At 48.3% G+C, this 21,483-nt stretch overlaps 1 protein-coding gene across 1 annotated transcript in view; it reads left to right on the top strand.

The window, feature by feature from the left end:
• Positions 1-21,483, top strand: part of Snx8 (sorting nexin 8) — a 41,799-nt gene that overhangs the window by 17,124 nt on the left and 3,192 nt on the right. Inside the window, exons 2-10 of the mRNA XM_076840542.1 lie at positions 9,201-9,391; positions 10,788-10,905; positions 13,110-13,231; positions 15,103-15,183; positions 15,412-15,572; positions 16,062-16,194; positions 19,035-19,103; positions 20,218-20,355; positions 20,706-20,855. Of these exons, the coding sequence (XP_076696657.1) occupies positions 9,201-9,391; positions 10,788-10,905; positions 13,110-13,231; positions 15,103-15,183; positions 15,412-15,572; positions 16,062-16,194; positions 19,035-19,103; positions 20,218-20,355; positions 20,706-20,855 (1,163 nt within the window). The remainder of the gene's footprint in view (positions 1-9,200; positions 9,392-10,787; positions 10,906-13,109; positions 13,232-15,102; positions 15,184-15,411; positions 15,573-16,061; positions 16,195-19,034; positions 19,104-20,217; positions 20,356-20,705; positions 20,856-21,483) is intronic.

A 21,483-nucleotide genomic window follows, 5' to 3' on the forward strand; every position in this document is an offset into this window, starting at 1 on the left:
AAGCATTTTTTGTTGTTTTCACAGAAAATTTAGAGAAATGTGATTTGGTCGATCCAAGGAAGCGTGTTCAGTATTTGAAAAGATAGTTCATACAACATATTATAAAGCTTTGTGCCTGTGAGAAGCAATAGAAAAATTAATATGGGTGTTTACAGATTGTAGGTTGCAGTGATTTTCATTTCAAGTGTCATGTTACATTAAATAAGTTATTAAAAGAAAAAACAACCCTTAGGGTTGATGAAATAGAGGTATTTCAAGTCTGCTACCTACAGAAACTCTGCCAGCACTAGGGCCAGGGGATACCCATGGCACAAGGGGACTGTGGCTAACGTGGACAATCTGTAGATAGAAGCACTTGAGGGGCATCACATTTGAGGGGCATCCTGGTGTCCTCTGGGTGAATTCTCCCTTCTGGAACCATGGCCATGATGAGACCCATTGTCTGAGATCACCTGTTAATTTCAGAATGTAGTTTGTAGAGTTTTTAATCAAGGACAGAATCGGTTCTCCAAGCTCCAGCTGATGGTGGATGACATTTGCTGCTCGTTTGGTTCTGTTCAGGGGCAGCCTGTGCCCTGGAATGCCACTGTTCCTTTACCCTGTCTTAGCCCAGTCTGGGTGAATAAATAAAAGTAAGGTGTGTGTCTAGGCAAGGTCTTAAATCACTCTCTGCTTGTCCTGTGATGGTGATTCTCATGCTGACCATGACCAGCAGCAGCTGCCATACCTGGACACCTTCTCAGGCCCCACCCAGACCCCCTGGTGAGAAGCTCCAGGTGTGGGCCGCCATCTGTATTTGAACAGGCCTGGCAGGTGATTCTGCTGTAGGCTCAGTTTGAAGACAGGAGCCCTGTGACTCCCTGGCTGGCCCTCCCCATCCCCATGTTCTGATGAGCTGGCAGCTGAGGTGGGTGGCCTCACGTAGTGGTGGAACATTGACTTTGGAGTCTGCCAGAAGATGCGTCGACCATTTAGGAATCTTGTTCCCTGCTTGAGAATGCCAGATGTCCTGCGTGCTTCCATAGCACATTACACGGTGAGGGACTGGATGCTGGTATGGGGAGAACCCCCAAGGGGGCTGGACTGGTGAAGTGGGGTGTCTCTGAGTGCTTCATACAGCTCCTCCACTGGGCCAGCGTGGAGCAGGGTGGGGTTCAGGCCTGGCTGAGCCTGGCCTCTGGGTGACTGAAGCAAGGGACTGCAGCTGTGCAAGTGGGGGCCTGTGCACGCCTGTCCCTGTGTGCTGGGCAGAGGTTCTCCCAGGCTGTGACTTCTGTGTAGGTCAGCATTTACAGAAGGTTTGTGTAAAGCAAGGCATGAGCTGCAGCATGGTTTATTGATAAATCCTGTTTGCTTCCTAAAGCTTTGGACTTTGTGATTACTATCTCAAGATTCTGCTGGAAGAATGTTAGGAAGGGAAAGTATGTATGTGTGCATGTGTGTGTGTGTGCATGGCAGGGATCCAGTCTTCAAACTGTGTGTGTCGGAGTGTATGTTTGAAGTTTCATTTCTTTTTTCTTGGTACTGGGGATTGAACTCAGGGACACTTGACCACTGAGTGACATCCCCAGCCCTATTTTGTATTTTATTTAGAGACACAGGGTCTTTCTAAGTTGCTTGGGGCCTTTGCCAAGTTGCTAAGACGGGCTTTGAACTTGGGAACCTCTTGCCTTAGCCTCCTGAGCTGCTGGGATTACAAGGCCTGCGCCACTGTGCATGGCTCAGTACTAAGTTTTAATTGGTGGATTTACAAAATCTTTTTGGATTATGGTATAATAAATCTGGAAGGAAGTCAGGAACATTTATTGAATATTTTCTTTTTTTGCTAGTTATTTCCAGTTCCACTGTCTCATTTAATTCTGAGGTTCTTCTTGTGAACCAAGAACTGCCAAGTAAAGCAGTCTTGTGCCAGAAGCGTTGGAGCAGGGAGTGAGTGACATTCAAGGGGCCTGTAAGGGGTTGTTGCTGTTATTCAAGGCGAGGATGGTGCTCAGTGGCCAGGGTGGGGAGGCACCCTTATGCCCACGTTATAGGTTATCAGTGAAAGCTCAGAAGTGGTCGCTTGCTTGCCTGTGCACCTGGGAATTGATGCAGGCTGAATCCTACCCTGTATCTCCTCAAGTCCGGTGCTGACCTCTGTCTACAGCCCACCGGTGCGGGGCCTGGTGGCTCTCCGTCTAGTTTGAATTAGCTTTGTGGGGCTGGGTTGGTGTATAGTATATCCCAGGCGCTGTCTTATGGGGCCGCCTGCCTTAAAGAGGGTGTCAATTTGATAAGAGTATTGAAGCCCACGTTTATCCCTGAGAAAACCAGACTCTTGCACTTTGTGTTTCTGCCCTTTCTGCAGTGTGGCCCATCACAGGACAGTGCAGCAATTTGAAATGATCATTCTCTCCTTTTTCTTAGTTTGTTTGAAAATACCAGTGTCCTGGTTTAGTGAGTTGATACTTGGAATCATACACTCTTGCCATTGGGCTTGGAACTTCCACAGAGGGTCATTATGATGCTTGAGAACAGTCAGGATTTGGAGCAATGCCTTTGCTTTAAAGTGTGGTTTTTGGAGTTCTTTTAGATTCTCATGTGATCAAAGTTCAGATTCTTCACCAGCATGCAGTCATTTGGTAATCATTACTGAGTTCACATGCTGTCTTGGAAGATGACCTTATTTTAGTAATTGTGAAAATCCATACATGATTAAGAGAAAACTTTTTTAAAAGATTTTTTTTTTGGAGCTGGGCATGGTGGCACATGCTTGTAATCCAGTGGCTTGGGAGGCTGAGGCAGGAGGATCACCAGTTCAGAGCCAGCCCCAGCACCTTAGCAAGGCCCCAAGCAACTCAGTGAGAACCTGTCTCAAAATAAAAAATAAAAAAAGGACTGGGATGTGGCTCAGTGGTTAAGTGCCCCTGGCTTCAATCCCCGGTACCAAAAAAATGTGTTTTTTTGGTACTGGGGGTTGAATCTAGGGGTGCTTACCAGCCTGGGATTGAACCCAAGGGCGCTTAACCACTGAGCTACTCCCACAGCCCTCTTATTTTTTGTTTTGAGACCGGATCTCACTAAGTTGCCCAGGCCAGCCTTGAATTTATGATCCTCTTGCCTGGACCATCAGAGGAGCTGGGGTTGTGGGTGTGGCCACTGCACTCAACTTTTAAAAATTTTTTTAATTGAATACCTCTGGTGCTTGCCCAGCGTCTGTGTCCTGTTACCTTTTACCTTTCCTCTCTTCTTCCATTACTATCTTCTTTTATGTTAAATCAGTGCTTTCTAATTCCCTTTTTTCTTTTCTTTTTTTACAGTGTTTTGGATGGAATCCAGGGTGGGAGGCGAGAACTCTCCCACCGAGCTGTATCCCAGCCATTTATTCTCTTGTTTCTGTTACTATATTTTTTGTTATTTTCTTAGTTATTGCTCTGGGGGTTACAATTGATATCTTAATTTATACTGGTCTGGTTGGAGTCGGTACCTGTTTAGAGTCAGTTGTGTGTAAAAGCTTTGCTCCTATGTTTTAAGTCGATTTTCTGTCACTATAACAAACATCTGAGATAACAATTTATAAAGAGAACAGGTTTATTTATTAAAAAATTTTTTTGTAGTTGTAGATGGACAGGAATGTTTTTATTTTATCTGTTTATTTTTATGTGGTGCTAAGGATTGAACCCAGTGCCTTACTCATGCTAGGCAAGCACTTTGCCACTGAGCCACAACCCCAGTCCGAGAACAGGTTTAGTTTAGCTTACAGATTTGGAGGTTTCAGTCCATGATCAGGTAGACATTGTTCTTAGGTCTGGGGGAGAGTACATCATAATGGGGAGCATGTGGCCTAGCAAAACTGTCCACTTGTGGCTGGGATGCAAAAAAGAAAAAGAAAAGAAAGGGCTGGGGTCCCACTCTCCCTACTAGAAGCATGCCCCAGTGACTTTAGTGCCCACTTCCTGGTTCTACCACCTCTCAATACCCCACCCTTTCACATCTGGGTCTTTGGGGGACATCCCGTATCCCAACTAGAGCATCCTCTATGTCTCCATTCCTTCTCACCTTTGTCAGACAAATTTGTGTCATACAAACTAAGCCTGTGCATGTTGTGTGCAGATTTGTCATTATTGCTCTATGCAGTTGTCTTTTACATCAGCTAGGGATAAAAGTTACAAATAAAAATATGTTCAGGCTGTATGTGATGGTGCGCTCAGGAGGCTGAGGCACGAGAACTAAAAGTTGGAGGCCAGTCTGGGCAATTAGTGAGACTTTAAAATCTCAAAATTAGAAAATTAAAAAAAAAAAGGTGGGTGGGCAGATGTGGTGGTGCACTCCTGTAATCCCAGTGATTCAGGAGACTGAGGCAGGACAGCCTCACCAACTAAGTGAGGCTTTAAATAACTTAGTGAGACCCTGATTCAGAATTAGAAAAAGGTCTGGGGATATAGCTCAGTGGTAAGGTACCTTGGGGTTCAATTCCCCAGCATCACAAGGGAAAAAAAATGGGAGAGGGTGTCAGAATGTGGCTCAGTGGTAGAGTGTTTGCTTAGCATGTGCAAAGCCCTGGGTTCAACCCCCAGTACTAGGGGAGGAAACACACACACACACACACACACACACACACACACACACACTGCTTTGTTATACTTTTATATTTACCTATGTAGTTACTTTTACTTTATTTCTTCAGGTGGTTCATATGGATTCATTTTTTATGGGACAGATCTATTACAACGAGATCTTACCAGTGTTTAGTTACCCTGCCATGTCCTCATTCAATGTCAAGAGCTATGTGTGTGTGTCCATGTCCCCGTGCTTTCAGGAGTCTTCATCTCTTACACTGGCTGTTGTGATTATGTCGTGTCTAGGTGTGATCTCTTTTAAGTTGATCCTGGTTGGAGTGTTTTTTTTTTTTTTTTCTGTGGTGCTGGGGATTGAACCCAGGGCCTTGTGTGCAAGTGAGGCAAGCACTCTACTGAGCTATATCCTCAGCGCCATAAATTTTGGGGAATTTTGGCCATTATTTACTCAAGTTTTCTAACCCTTTCTATCTCTCCTTTAGAGTCCCCCTATGAGTGTCCGGTATCTCGATGGTGTACCTCAGGTCTCTCACAACCATTTCTGTTCATTTTTTTTCATTCTTTTTTCTTTGTGCCCCTCAGACAAGATAATCTCAAATGACTTAACCTTTGAGTTTGCTGATTCTTTCTCACTCAAATCTGCTGTTGAGCTTCACTAGTGAATAGTTCATTTCATTTTTTGAACATTTCAATTTTGGACTTTTTATCTGATTCTTTTTTATAATGGAAGTTTATTGATATTTTTCTATTGATGAGACAGACATACATTGTCCTTACACATTCCCTTAGTTCTTGAGGTGTGGTTTCCTTCAATTCTTTGAGCATGCTTAAAATAACTGAAAAAAAGTCTTTGTCTACTAAGCTCAGTGTGGGGTTTCCTCTAAGACGGTTGGTATTGATTGCCTTCTCCCCACTGCATTTGGGCATGCTTTCTTTTCATTACATGTCTAAAAATTTTTGTTGAAATTGAACATTTAAAATAATATAATACGGGGCTGGGGATGTGGCTCAAGTGGTAGCGCGCTCACCTAGCATGCGTGAGGCACTGAGTTTGATTCTCAGCAGCACCACATTAAAAAAATAAATAAAAGAAAGATATGTGTCCACCTAAAACTAAAAAATAAATATTAAAAAAAAAAATAAAATAATATAATGTGTTGGCTTGGGGTTGTGGCTCAGAGGTAAAGCACTTACCTAGCATGTGTGAGGCACTGGGTTCAAAACTCAGCATTGCATAAAAAACAAAATGAAGTTATTGTGTCCACCTATAACTAAAAATTAAATATTTAAAAAAAATATATATAATGTGGGCTGGGATTGTGGCTCAGCAGTAGAGCGCTCGCCTGGCATGTGCGAGGCACTGGGTTCGATCCTCAGCACCACATAAAAATAAATAAAATGAAGGCATGTGTCCAACAACAACTAAAAAAAAAAAAAAAAAAAAGTAAAATAGCGATCCATTGACAATTAAAAAAAAAATGTGGCAACTCTGGAAACCAGATTTCCCCCTTAAGGTGTTGTTACTGTTTGCTGTTATTTATTTGTTTAATGAATTTTCTGAACTAATTCTATAAAGTCTTGAGTATTATTCTCCTAGAGTTGCTGTAACAAAGTACCACAATCTGTGTGGCTTAAAACCAGAAAGTTTATTTCTCATACTTTTGGAGGATCCAGCTGTTGGCAGGGCTGTGGCCCCTCTGATCCTGAAGCGGGGGTCCTTCTTGGCTCCCTCCGGCTTCCAGGGCTTTCCTTGGTCTGCCTTGGCTTGTAGACTCAGCCATCCACGTCTGCGTGTCCGCCTCCCTCTCACCTGGCGCTGCAGGGTGCCTCTGTGGTGTACACAGGCTCTAGCTTCATCAAATTAAGGGCCTGCCCTGCTTCTGCATGACCCCATTGAGCTCAGTTATATCAGTAAGTGTACCTTGGACCACTGCAAGTCTTAGGCTAATTTCTGGAATAGAGAAGTCTTTCATTAATTTCTGAAATCCTGAGGTAGAGGATTCTGGCCATTTTTACCAGGGTCCTCATTGCATTAGTGGAGGAGTGGGTTTTGGAGGCCCTTCCACTGCCATATTGATGTCACCTGCCTTTTATTTGTGAAGCTTTTCAGAGGTAGCATTTATATACCATGCAGTTATCTCATTTAAAGTACAGTGGGTTTGGTATACTCAGTATGCGTTGTATATTCAGAGTTGTACAACCATCACCATGATCAATTTTAGAGCTTTTTTTTTTTTTTTTTTTTAATCATCCTGGAAAGAAAGCACTTGAGTAGATACTCACCACTTCCCCCACCTTCCCTCCCAGCCTGAGCTGACAGTAGTCTACTTTCATTTGCATAGATTTGCCTTTTCTGGATGTTTCACATTGATATAATTGTCCTGTACATGACTTTAAAGACTGCTTCCTTCATTTGGCATCACGTTGCTAAGGCTCACTTATGCTGCAGTGTGCTCTGTTCTTGCTTAAGGCTGAGGAACATTCCATTGTGTGCACAGGCCGCATTGTCTTTATTCCTTGATGAGCATTTTGTTTTTATCACCTTCTGGCCATTCTGAATAGTGTTCCTATGGACACCTGTGTGTAGTCTTTTGAGTGGACGTGAATGTACTTCTTTTTCTTGGGTAGTTACTTAGGAGTAGGATAGCTGGATTCACATGGTAGCTCTGTGGCTAACATTCTGAGGACCTGCTGGACTGTTTTTATTTAATTTTGAAATTTTTATTAGGTCCTGAACTGTTTTTGAAGGCTATGGCACCATTTCCACATCTGCCCCAGGTGTGAGGGGTTCTCTTACCCTTACTAGCACTTAATATTTTCCTCGTCCTCCACATGTACTCAAACATAGCAAACTTGGATACACAAGCACACACATACACATGTACACTCAAATACACTCATACCCATATGCACACACTGTAATATACACATGTCCACATACACTCATATAAATACACACTTTATTCATACAAACTCACAGTACAGATTCATGCACATATGGTCACTGGCATATACACTCATATGTACACACCTAAATTCAGACACACATACACATGTACTCACGCACATACCAGTGCATGTGTTCAACAAGCTGCGTGCACATGCTGCTCTGCTGTGGTATCATCATCACACTGTGAGCTGATAGGTGAGCTGAGTTTGTGGCTCAGTGGCAGAGTGCTAGCACACGTGAGGTTTGATCCTCAGCACTGCATACAAATAAATAAAGATCCAAAAAGATAGAGACTCACCATGTAAATCAGCTGCTGACCTTCTCCCAAGCCTTCCTGGTCATGTCGACCCTGGGCCAGGGACCCCTGCTTGGAGGATTGCATCTTTAGATGAAGATTCTGTGGTGTCTTTGTGAGGCCTTTAGGGGTTCTCAAGTCAACCTTACAGCCTTAGTTTTTCTTCTTAAGCATTAAAGGCAATTAAGGCAGCCACATGTTATTTTAACTAATTAATTAATTAATACATTTTTGTGGTTCTGGGGATGGAATTTAGGGCTTTGGGCATGCTAGGCCAGTGCACTACCCCTGGGCCATACACTCAGCCCAAGGCAACCACCTTTTAAATCCTAAAATGCTGAGTAATTTCACAGAGGAAATTAATCCAGTCCCCAGTTTTGTTTTAGAACATAACCAGCATCCTGCACTAAGAGTTGCTTTGAAAAGTCAGTCATGTGGGCTGAGTGCTGTGATGCACGTCTGTAATCCCAGCTGTTCAGGAGGCTGAGGCAGGAAGATGGCAAGTTCAAGGTCAGCCTGGGCAATTTAGTGAGACCTGTCTCAAAATAAAAACTAAAAAGGGCTGCATTTAGTTCAGTGCTAACTTGCCTGGCATGTTTGAGGCCCCTGGGCTCAGTCCCTGGTCTCCAGTACCAAAAAAATAGAAAAGAAATGAGTCATGAAGTGATACCACCTTGGAGTGGACAGTTCTACTGGAGTAAGACCGTCCCCCTATTATACCTTCTCTTTATTTATTTTAACTGAAAATAACTTGAAAGTCAAACTGACTTTTAGTGTGATTTCCTCATGTGTTTGTTTTGTTACAGGCTAGCAGGCATAACATCTTTCTGAATTGTGTTTTCCTGCTTTGTGAATAATGTGTTTGTGATTCTTGTCCCTAAGGATGCTGAAGTTTTAGGGCTAATTATTTCTTTGGTTTGTAGGATCAAGAAATCTAGCAATGAACTAGCATATAGTAGTCCCCTCAGCCTCTGCAAATTAATGTGGTTATTTGGCCTGTGAAGATATTGTGCCAATTGTAGGGACACTGGATCATGTAGAAGTCACACGCTGGTTTCACTTGTTTAAACCCCTTCTTGGCTCTAGGGAAGGACTCTTTTCACACATAATTTGTAAATATTTCACTGTTTTCTGAGCCAAGTTGAACACTTGATTTGACTGATCATAGAAATGTGTATTTGCTGGTTCACAAACTGGTGAAGCCTCTCAGGTAGTGATTATTGGGGACAGAAGCACATGCCCCTCAGGACCAACTCTGTAGCATGAAGAATGAGGGTGACCAGCGTGGGGGTGGTTCTGTCTTTGTGGGCAGAGTCCACGTGCTGAGCCAGCACAGGGTGCAGGAGATGCCACTCTCTGAGCAGCTGTCTTTACCTGGCATTTGCCTTTTTTCCTGTAGGCTCATCAGTACCCCAGGTCACTGATCGAAGGGACCCAGACCCCAGTCGAATGCAGATGCCGCAGGGGAACCCGCTGCTGCTGTCCTATACCCTGCAGGAGTTGCTGGCCAGGGACACTGTGCAGGTGGAACTCATCCCGGAGAAGAAGGGCCTCTTCCTGAAGCATGTGGAGTATGAGGTTTCCAGCCAGGTAACTGCAAATCACGTGTGTGACTGTGTGGACAAGGGGGATGGAGAACTAGGGATAACATCAGGCCAGGAGATAGGGAAGGGAGAGAGTGTGGTCCAAAACTTGTGGGCTCCGTCAAGCCTCTGAGCAGACTTGTGCCGGTTGCTGGGCCTGCTCCACTCCTGCCTGGTCCCGCCTCACCATCTCTGTGTTCTCGAATCCTGCTTCTTAGGAATCTCTTACAGACAGTCTGTGGAGCACACACCCTGGACAGAAGTGGGTTTGGTGGTAGTTTTGTCATGGATCCCCTGAGGATTCGAAAGTCAGCCCTGTAGAGCGTAGACTCCAAATAGTGACTGCGGTGTGCGGGAATGATCGGTCTGTGTCCAGCTAATCACCTGTAGTAACACTGCCCCTCTGCTGTGAGCACCGGGTGCCTGAGTTCATCAGACACGGGCTTGGCAGCAGTCTTGGCACTTGAGTATCAAGGTCTTTTTGTTCCTTTGTCCATTGTCTTGCTCAGTTAGGGTAGAGTTGGGGGTTTACTCATTGTCCTGGGATTCAGTAGTGTTGATAACAAGTCTTTGGGTGGGACTGGGGATGTGGCTCAAGCGGTAGCACGCTTGCCAGGCATGCGTGCGGCCCGGATTCGATCCTCAGCACCACATACAGACAAAGATGTTGCCCGCCAAAAACTAAAAAATAAATGTTGAAAGTTCTCTCTCTCTCTCTCCCCCTCTGTCTCTCTCACTCTCTCTTAAAAAAAAAGAAAAAAAATAAACAAGTCTTTGGGAGCAGTGAGTCCCTAGTGTGGGGAAATTTGCTAGTACAGGTCAGGCCTGTGCTCCCGGGGAGAGGGTGGCTGGCACTGCCAAGGCTCCTCTGAACAGTCCACTGAATGTTTTGCCCCAGGAGAGAGGTGAGCTCTGGGATCCAGTGGGCTAATGCCTGTCACGCAGCCTGCTGTTCTGCACCTTCAGGAAGTGCCGGGTTCCATTTCAGTGTTTGAAGCCTGTGACTGGCTGTTCTGAAATCCCAGTGCTGTTGCTGAGGGGGAAGGTAGACGACAGAGTGGCAGGGACTCCTTCAAGGACAGCACGGCTCTGGCATTGCCTAGGTCCTTGCCTTCTCCCACAGTCACAGGACTGAGAGTCGACTGGCAGGACGCCCTGAAGAAGCAGCTTGTCCTGGGCCCGGCAGCCTGGGAGCAGGTGCTGCTCCAGTGAGCCGGCTGCTGGCCTCCATTTCCTCTTGAACTGCCTCCCATGAGTGTGGGTAGGAAGAGGCTGCTTTGCCCAGCTCGCCCGAGTGTGGGGATGGGAAGATTTCTGTAGGCTGTCTTCAGGGCAGAGGGGAGGGGAGTGATGACTGTCATGGCTTCCCATTTTACCTGAGCCCCAATCCCTTTTCTTCGCAGCGCTTCAAGTCCTCTGTGTACAGACGGTACAATGACTTTGTGGTCTTCCACGAAATGTTGCTGCACAAGTTCCCGTACCGCATGGTGCCAGCCCTCCCACCCAAGAGAGTGCTGGGAGGTAACGCCGGGCATGTGGAGGCGCAGTGTGGTGGGAGTGAGTCCACTCACAGGATGGCTGGGGGTAGATTGCAGTCCGCTGCTCCTGCCTCAAGGTCCAGGAGGGGCTGACAGCAGGACCATAGTGCACGTGAGCCCCCGGGCTGTCCCAGGCTCATAGCTATTGGTCAAGACCCTGGGTTAAGTCCCCAGCACCACACTCACACACTCACACACACACACACACACACACACACAAAACAGAACAAAACAAAAATATCCTAACCAGAGCCAATGCTGTCACTGAGCCCAGGTCTGGTACAGGAAGGGTGGTTGGCACACAGCACCCTTGGTATCTTGCAGACTTTGGCTGGATGACTGACACAAAGGGAACGCCCTCATGGTGCACATGTAAAAGAGGCGACCCTGGGTCTCCTCTTGAAGCTTAGGGCAGGGACTTAAGAGTTCCTGAATGTGATGCAGAGCACTGTTTGCTCCAGCAGTTGGATTCTCCTGCTTTGCAAACCCCTGAGGGCCTGAGCAGTGGGTGCCAAGGCAGCACTGGATGAGGTCAGAAGCAGATCTAAGGTGGAAAGTTTGCTCTGCACTTTAGAGGACAGAAGTCAGTAGTTGGCTGCACCTGAAGATTGCCTCGGGCTAGGTGAGAGGTCACAGATAACCTGCTGGCCAAGTCCTTCTAGATGGGCTGTTTCTTGCAGATTTCCAGAATATAGGGATCTGCCCCTTGGTATTCCTGGAGCTCACGGATAGTTTTTCCCACAACCTGATAGTTTTTCCTACAACCCTTTTCTCAAAATCTGTATAAAACTTGATGGGTAGGTGAGTGCCTGGAGCCAACCAGTCTATAGTCTGACATTTTCCAACCATCCCACAGTAGCAGTGTGCTTGAGTGGAGAAGAGTTTAAGCATCATGCAGTGGTTCAGCTCCCACTGTTCTCAAGTCTCTTAAAATGGATATGAGAAACTGGGTGTGGTGGCACACGCCTGTAATCCCAGAGGCTTGGGAGGCTGAGGCAAGAGAATTGCAAGTTCAAAGGCAGCCTCTGCAAAAAAGAGAGGTGCTAAACAACTCAGTGAGATTCTTTCTCTAAATAAAGTACAAAATAGGGCTGGGGATGTGGCTCAGTGGGCGGGTGCCCCAAGTTCAATCCCCAGTACCCAAAACAAACAAGCAAAAAAGGACATGAATATCTTTGTCTCTCATGGCCTCCCAGTAGCTCAGTGCCTGATAACGTGTTCTGGCCCTTCCTGCACACTGTGCAACAGACTGTGCTTCTCATATTGGGGGTATAAGGATGCCAAGAGCAGGTGAGACCAGCAGATGTACTGGGATGCTAGCATCCAGCATCAGAGCTGGTAAAGTGCGGCTAGGGTTTAGGACTTGAAAGCTGCACGTGGACACATGCTCACATGAAGGGCATGTCAGGGGTGGGGCTGTAAATAACACGTGAAAGGCCATCTAGATGTCTCATTGTCTTGAGTGAGGGTGAAGGGGGACTCATCTGAATATAGTTTTCAATGACTTTAAAGACCGTTTCTATTTGTGGTCAGATCTAAATATCCTTAACACCTTGATATATGCTTGCTTTTTTACCTTGAAGTGAAAATACTTTCTCAAATGAAAGTAGTTAATGATTGCATCTGTCACAGAGTGAACTATAAGTGATGTGAGTAGGAACACTGAGCTGCATTGATTTGTGGGCATTGCAGAACCTCTCTGTTCACAAGAGAAGTGCCAGAGAGGGACTTTAGAAGATGCCTTCAATGTAGATGATCAAAGTGAGGAATCAGACTTGGTTCCCAAAAGCCAGGTGCAGTTCCAACTGTGCTCCCAGCTTGCCTGTGGTCCCAGCTGCTCATGAGCCCAGGAGTTTGAGACCGGCCTGGGTAATGTAATAAGGCCTATCTCAAAAAAAAAAAAAAAAAAAATGCTGAGAGCTGGTTCCCAGTAGTCTCGATCAGAACCTGTTGATCTTAGTTTTCCCTGGCATTTCTGAACCTAGGTGGGTGGGTGGGGGCACGGAGGTGGGGCTCTGGGGCTCCTCTGCAGCCCTTGGGGTCAGCCGTTGTCCTGCGGACCTGCCTGTTGCCCTTGGTCGGCCATATGGGGACCATATGCTCTGACCCTCTGTTGAGATGCTTGGGAGCCTGCTCAGTGTGGCTGTTGGCGGTTGCTGACTGTGTGGTGACTTTGTGTTTCTTTAGCGGACAGGGAATTCATCGAGGGACGAAGGAGGGCCCTGAAGCGCTTCATTAACTTGGTGGCTCGTCACCCCCCCTTCTCTGAGGACACCATCCTCAAGCTCTTCCTTTCGTTTAGCGGCTCAGTAAGTGTGTCCTCAAGGGTTCTGGCGTGGGCTGGTTCTGCAGTTTCTAAAGGCCTTACTTTCAATTTTGAATCTCTTGACTGTCCTCCTGTCTCATTTCCCTTGTTCGGGTGCCTGGAAGGTGTTTATTTTATTGTGATTGACAATATCAGACTTCTTTCCTTTCAAATGACAGGTTGGGTGTAATTTTAAAAGGCTTCTTTGGTTTTGACTTTGAAGGGTTTGTATATTGTGTGGAAATCGGGGGTTCCCAGCATGGTTGCTTTGGGGGATTTAGAGATAATATACAGAAGCCTGGATGGATGGTTTGGAGCATCTGTAGATGTGAATAAATATTCATCCCCACCCCCAAAAAAATATTGGGGCAGGGGGCTTTGATCAAGAACCATGGAGAAATAAGCCGAGTGTCCTCAGTAGAGCCACAGGGTCCATCCACCTCTGGAAACGGTGTCTTTGTGTACATCCCTGTTAGGAATAGCAGCTGTTTCTTTCTACAAGTTGCTGTCACTTTGTCTAGAGCTAGAACATGGCTCCCGTGTCCAGTGGAGCTCGTAGGGGCTCGTAGCCCTTCCAGAGCAAGGACTGTTCTATGATCCATCTTCCTCCTATCCCTCAGAAAGTGAAGTGCCCAGGTTCTCCTTACAGGGAAGCCTCTTCATGAATGGGCACTTGGGGGCCCTTCACCTCCTGCTGTTACCTGCTGCAGGGCAGGGGACATGGGACACAGGAGTAGTCAGCCCGAGGTTTTTTTGTTTTTGTTTTTGGGTACTGGGGATTGAACTCAGGAGCACTCAAATGCTGAGCCACATCCCCAGGAATTTTTATATTTTATTTAGACAGGGTCTTAGTGAGTTGCTTAGCGCCTCACCATTTGTGAGGCTGGCTTTGAACTCGCAATCCTCCTGCCTCAGCCTCCTGAGCCGCTGGGATTACAGGTTTGCACCACCAGGCTCAGCTTCAAGTTTTACTTTCTCCTGCTTTTACTTTCCTGGATGGTAGGAGGGTCCACTAACCTCCTCAGGAAGGCTGCAGGCATTCACTGGTGACCCTGGTGACACTGTCAACAGGAACTCTTGCCTCTGCCTCAGCAGAGTGTGTGGCCTGTCCTCTGAGTCCTTAGGGTTGGGGCAGAGGTCTTGTTTGCCGGCAGAGGGATGTGGCAGGCTGAAAACTGCCTGTGCTCCGGGCAGCACCGGGAGGTGGGACTTAGGGGGTGATCTCCATCCTGGAGGTACACTTCTTTGTCTCTTGCTTTTATGCAGATGGGGTGTTTGTTCTTTGTGGCCTCTCTAGACCCCAGTGTTCTTTTTTAGTAAAGAGAGAAGGGGGCAGGTGACTTGAGGCCCCTCTGAAACCCTAGGATTCCTCACCTCTAATGGTTGTGGATTAGCTTCATCCTATACTTCCTGGGTGGCTCCTTATTTTAAGACTTGGCTTTGCCTCTGTTCTGAAGGCCTCTGTTCCGAGGGTGGGCTTGACCAGAGTGCTGCCTGTCCTCTGCCCACCAACTGCTCCAGGGCCTGACTCCCTGGGCCTGAGGGTCTCTCAGGAGGAAGAAACCTCAGCTTCCTTCTGCTGCTCCATTTGGAACCTAGAGGGTCTAACGTCTTGGGGGTTAGGGTATCCCTAGTCCCGTGTTTCTGGAGAGGAACTTCGCTTGGTTAGGCTCTCATCCTTAAGCCAGACTTCCTAGAGTTTAAATTCAATGAAAGAAAATCTGAGGCAGCCGTGGAGGTTCTGGGATGCTGAGGGAGGCCAATGTGGAAGCCGACTTGCTCAGGAGAGACCAGGTGCTCCTGTTCACTGACGAGGCGGTTCTCGTGGCAGCTTTGTGCCGATGGGGAGGTGCAGCTGTCTCTTTCCTCTTGCAGGATGTGCAGAACAAGCTGAAGGAAGCGGCCCAGTGTGTTGGAGATGAATTTATGAACTGTAAGCTGGCTACTAGGGCCAAGGTAGTTTTCTGATTTTGAATATTTATTTCCCTCTTTGCTAGAGAGACAGTCATCTTAACATGTAATGATACTCGTGCCACCTCTGCTGTGTGCCGGGGTCCCACTAGGCCATTATATGTTCTCATTGTACCCTCTTTTGGCTGTTCTGTGATGGGGTTCTGCCTGCCTTACGGGTGAAGCCGCAGCCTCTGAGCAGTGGAGTCACAGTCTCTTTCTCTTCGCCGTCAGGACTTCCTTCCCTCTGACATCCAGACTCAGTTTGCTGTGAGCAGGGAGCTGATTCGGAACATCTACAATAGCTTCTACAAGCTGCGAGACAGGGCGGAGAGGATTGCCTCGAGGGCCATCGACAATGCTGCTGATCTTCTCATATTTGGGAAGGAATTGAGGCAGGTGGCCTTCCTCAGGGTCTGTGGGGACGTCAGGTGGGGAGAGTCTTCAGAGGGTGGTGGGCTCAGGGCAGACTGCGTTTCCTGTGCTAACTGCCACTCTGACCTGTTTCACTGCAGAAGGGAAGAAAGTAGGGCAGGCAAATGGGGGATCATGTTTAGGAGAACAGAGGTGGGACCTTCAGCCAGGGCACTGTGGACGCCAATTGCCCCTGTGTACACCGCAGGCTTGCCAGCTTCCTAGACGTCAGCCCACTGGCCTTAGGAAGGAGCAGCCTGTGGCTGGCTGCACTTCCTCCACTCCATAGGAATGGCACACAGACTGCCTGGGGTCTTGTTGGGAAGAGAAGTCCCTCACGAGGTCTGAGTGGGGCTGAGATCCCACCTTCTTCATTGCCTCACAGTGTCCCATGGGCCCCTCCAGGAGCATGGGTCTGAGTGGGACACAAAGGCGAGTGTCTCCTGTCTTATGTGTTTTGCTTTCCACAGTGCTTTAGGGTCTGACACGACCCCCCTGCCCTCCTGGGCTGCTCTTCACCTCAGCACCTGGGGCTCCCTGAAGCAGGCCCTGAAGGGCCTCTCTGTGGAGTTCGCCCTGCTTGCAGACAAAGCTGTGCAGCAGGTGAGTGCACTGGCTCTCCACGCACCTGTCCCAGGGCGTTCTGTGCCCTGTGGGAGTGCAGGGCTACCTCAGCCCAGCTTCAAAGGGCCGACTTCCACTGGGGGAACAGCTGTTTCTGGGAACTGCCTGTCCCCATCTGTTGTGGGTGGCTCCCCACCAGTGGTTTGTTCTTTGGAGAGGGCTACCAGTGACAGAAACAAGTTGGGTTCCGATCTCTTAAGCATCAACTCTGCTGAGATTAGAAGAGGGTGTCTGCTCTTGCAGGCATAATTAGGTGTCGGAGCTGGCTTCTGGGTGGGCCAGATAGTTCCAATTGTGCTGAGTCAGCTAGAATTTGACAGAGTAACTCAACTCAGATTAATTCTCAGAATAGTAACTAAGCTCCCAGCACCCTGAGAGACTCCCTCCTTCCACCCTGCTGCTCACTTAACTTCAGGAAGTGCTTCTGCTGTGTGGGCAGGAGCTGTTTTTAGAAATCTACTGGCCATTGGGGATTAATTTGAAGTTACAGTATTCATCATCAAACTTAAAGGTTCACCTGGGGATTTTATGTTATGAAACTGCTGCCTAATTTTGATGATTGTTCTCTACTTTGTGGGGAAGTAGTCTTGAAGCTCCTGGTGGAATGAGGCATTTTGAGTGAATTAATGTCCTTGCTGAAGCTCCACTCCCTGCCTGACACCTGGAGTTCTTCTGTTGTCTGTGTGGTGGACCTGCCTGCCAGGGACCTGGGGGCTCTTCTTGCTGGAGGTTGGGATGCTCAGGTGTTCATGATGTGTGTGTGCCAAAGAGGGAATTTGATCTCCTTGCTGTGCCTAAAACCCTGTTTTTTCTCTTCTACTCCCAGTGCCCGTGTGTTCCCTTTAGAAATAGAATTTTGAGCCGTGTAGGTAACCTCTGATCAGCATGGTGCCCATTCCTTTCTCAGGTCTGTAGGCACCCATCCTCCAGGGTGACGAGCACTGAAAATAAGATCTCAGTGGTGTGACTAATGGAGAGGCGGGGAGTTTGGGGCCTGTGCCAGGACCATGCGGCTTTTATGTTGGCTTCTGGGCCTCAATTTCCCCACTAATGTAACATAAGGGGTTGAACTAGGGTGTGCAAACAGCTGCTGTCTTTGAATCCATTGCACCTCTCCTCCAAGCTCCTGTGTAAAACAAAGCCTGTTCCAGTTGCAAGGACGCAGGCACCAGGAATCCCTGGGGCTTTGCAGAGCACAGGATGACCTCCAGGTCCCTGGGGAGGGGAAAGGGTCTGGGTGTCCTGAGGGGTGGAAGCCTGTAGTCCGAGGTTCTCCTCAGCTCTGCGGCTCTGTGATATGTCATGAACTTTGGTTTGAAATTTAATATCTGGAGAAGTACTTTTTCTTGAACTTTCCTCCTGGTCTTTGGCATCATGAATTTACTGCTATTACGTGTAACTGGATTAGGCCACTCACCAGGACTTTGATCTGAAAGGCTAAAGTTCTGTCTCACCCTTGCTCCACAATTAAAGGCCTCTTGGGATGATTTTTCCTAATTCTATTTTTACTCATACCCAATTTTATTCTATTAAGAGACGTACATGTGATGTCCAGCAAGACTAGTGAGACTGGAGGCAGGGGCTGCTTTCTTAATGGTGATGGTGTGCTCCTCTTGAAGGCATATGCCATGATGGTTTATGGTGTTGTGCACTGAACCCCAAATGGAACTTACTGCAGATGACACAAGAAGGGAGGAACCTTGAATCCCTTTCCTACTGGACCAGGGAACAGGGCGCCTCTGCCCGGCTGGTGTTTCTTTTCCGTGTCTTGAAATCCCATAAGATGCTTGTTATTTTCTTGGAACTTACTGGATAGAATCTGCATTGGCTGCAGGTGTGGGATTGAGAAACCAGGAACCTTCTGGCTTAGTGGTCCAAGGCTTGGAGGATGGGATGGTGTTCCCAGGGTCCCCTGAGGTGGCTGTCGCTTTCTGCTCCTAGTCCAGTGCTGTTTCTCCAGCCTCCTCCCACCTGCACCACCCCCACACCCGGTCTGATGTGCAGCTTCCTCTGTCTGCCACAGCTACAGTACTGGAGGCCATAGGAGCATGCAGGTTGCGCTGGACGCCCGTGGGCTGCCCTCGTGTCCCTGCGGAGTGCTGCTACCTGTGTATTCTGGGAGGTCTCTGGGTAGTGATGGGGCTGCTGGTGCTCACATGTGTCCTCAGGATGCTGTGGGCGAGTACAGGAGTTGGGCTTTCCCTGTAATTACCAGGAGCCCATTCCACTAGCAGGGCCACCCATGCCGCTGTGGGCTCAATGTGCACCTGTCCACAGAGCCCTGAGCTTGTGCCAGCAGGAGCCTCTGTCTGCTCTTCCTCATCCTTGCTCTGGCCTTCAGCATGTGGCCTTTCTCATGAGAATGTCTCTGTTCCCTTATCTCAGCCCAGCTCTCTCCCACGCGCCCTTCCTGTAGCAACAGCTCCTTCCCCTGCCCCCTCCCGGGTCCAGGCCTGTGTTCTTCCCTGTAGTTGAGCTTGGAGGGTGGCCCCTTGTTCTCAGCAGTCTCCTGTGCATACCCTTTTGACACAGTCACCAATAAAACTGTTTTCTGCAGTGCTGGGCAGAGCTGCTGGGGTGTACGAGTGTGGGTAAGAGGGGTTCAGAAAGCCAAAGGAGGACACATTGGTGTTGAATGGCTGGGGCAGAACTGTGGGCTTCAAAGGTATTTCTGCCTAGACTTAGGGTGCTGTTGTATAGGAAGGGGGGTCTTCTACAGAGTGGGCCGGTGGCTCTGGGAGGGAGCCCACCCAGGCTAGGGCTGGCTGTAAGCCACCTGGCTGGGTCCTGTGTTGGTTAACTCACCCCTTGTTTCCTAGGGCAAACAGGAAGAGAATGATGTGGTGGAGAAGTTGAACCTTTTCCTGGATTTGCTCCAGTCCTATAAAGTGAGTCTTAGCCACTCCTTGGTCAGGGATAGCATTTTTCAAAATGATCTTAGGATCTTTCAAGGGTGTGACTCCAAGGGAATGGAAAGAGTCAAGAGCCAACGCTGTGCAGGGAACATGGTGGACTTTCCAGAGCTCACTGGAGTTTCCTGGGCTGGTTGGGGCTCCTTGGTCCAAGTACCAGTGGGCTTTCCCTGAGCTGAAAGTGGGAGGAGAAGCCCTGGGAGTGTGTGTGATTGTGCTCTTTTACGTGTATGGGGGCCTGGCCCACAATGGGGAATTCACCCAGGAGTGGGTGGAGATTCTAGGAACTTGGCTTTGGCACAGAGGAGGGAAGCTTTCTAAGTGTGGGAGCATCTGTGATGGGACAGATTGTGATGGAGCACCATGTGGAGCCAGAGAAATCCTTCCTACTGAGGCCAAGGAGAGTGGGCCCAGTGCTTATGGGGAATGTTCTAGAAGGGATTCCTCTGTTGAATGGGGTGGTATCTGGTGGCCTCTAAAATCCCGGCACTGATTCTGTCACTTTAATTTCCTGCAAGGTTTCTGATGGGGGTTAATTAGAGTGCTGCTTATTAATGACGTGTGTCTTCCTTGTAGGGCTTCCTGGTCCTCCTACTGTTATGACACTGCCCTTTGGAATTGGGTAGTGTTAGCAGTCTGGGGTCCAGAACTATCCCAGGGCTCTGGACTGTACATCCCCACGTTTAAAATGAGATTCAGCGTGTGGGCTTTGGGTTGGGGTTGGTTGGTTGGAGGTGGTTTGTGTAGTGGGCCCCTGTGCAAACCTAGTATGCATCAGAGTGAATCTGAACAGGGCCTGGCCCCTGAACTGCTCTACTCCTTGACTGCTCCCTGGGCGAGGACAAACAGGAAAACAGGTCCTCTGGAAGGGCCCCGGTAGCTTTCATTGTCAGCCGTTTGCTGCCAGTTTGCATGCCCCAGCCTCCCCGTGTTCTGGACTCTTTCACTGTTCCCTCTTGCTTTTTCCTGGTTGTAGGAGGGAGGACTTAAAATTGGCCCTGTGAAAAGTGCTCTAGAATGTCCTTAGGTTTCGAGTTCCTCTGGGTCAGCTGCTGAGGGCCAGTACACAGGTGCCCCTTCTTCCTTGCAGGATCTGTGCGAGCGGCACGAGAAGGGCGTGCTGCACAAGCACCAGCGGGCGCTGCACAAGGACGGCCTGATGAAGAGGCAGGCGATGAGCAACCGCGAGCCCGAGTCGGTGGAGCAGCTGGAGTCCCGCATCCTGGAGGTAGCTGAGCAGGCTGGCAGGTGGCTGGGCCAGGTGGCAGCCTTCTACTGTTAGGACACTTTGGTCCCTCTGGCCCCTGGAGCCATCCTCATGAGCTCTTTTTGGTTGACTGGATGAGCTTGTGGAATGTCAGTGCCCTGAGCTGGGGTGCTGGGGACATGCCCAGGATGATGTGCTTCTTTGTACTTGGTGCTCCGTGTCCTGGCCCTTCATCCCCTCCAGTCTTGCTTCAGTGGTTGCATGGAAGGGGTGGAGACCCTGGGCCCTGGGCAGACACAGTATGTGGGCAGGGGTGCTCCTCTTCCTGGCACCTTCTGGCCAGGTGCACAGGGAGACTCTTCTTCTTGCAGCAAGAGAACATGATTCAGACCATGGAGCTTCGGAATTACTTCTCCCTGTACTGCCTGCACCAGGAGACGCAGCTCATCCACGCCTACCTGCCCCTTACCTCCCACATCCTTGGGGCCTTCGTTAACTCTCAGATCCAAGGGCACAAGGAGGTGAGGCCCTCCCTGCCCCACCCCCTACCCCACCCCTGTCCTGGCCAATGCCTTCCTGTTTCCAGCTGCAGCTCCTGCAGCTAGTGACCTTGGGGAATTATTTCGGACAGTCAGTGGAGTTGGAGGTATATGTGGAAACATAGTGCTTGTTCAGATTTATTAGTGTCACATGTGGCCAGAATAATTATGAATTTGTTCTCATGGTTCTTAGTGGGGACAGCAGAGAGAGACCAGAAAGGAACAATTTCTTTCCTTCTGGAAGAACTTGAGAAGTCAGGAAAAAATATCAAGTCCCAAAGCCCTACTGTTTGGAGATGGTGTGGCGGATGGTAGGAATCAAGTTTGAGGGGTTAAAAATACCATTACTGGGCTGGACGTAGTGGCACACGCCTGTAATCCCAGTGACTTGGGAGGCTGAGGCAGGATGTTCACAAGTTTGAGGTGAGCCTCCACAACTTAGTGAGACTCTGTCTTAGGTGGAAATTAAAAAAAAAAAAAAGACTGGGGATACACCTTAGTGTTGAGTGCTTCTCGGTTCAATCTCTAGTACTACAAAAAAACAAACAACAACAACAAACAAACAAAAAAAAACCCCCTAAAAAAACGCATTAACTGGACATTTTTCTGG

Source organism: Callospermophilus lateralis, chromosome 19 (assembly GCF_048772815.1).
Source record: "Callospermophilus lateralis isolate mCalLat2 chromosome 19, mCalLat2.hap1, whole genome shotgun sequence".
In the NCBI taxonomy this organism is placed as follows: Eukaryota; Metazoa; Chordata; class Mammalia; order Rodentia; family Sciuridae; genus Callospermophilus; species Callospermophilus lateralis.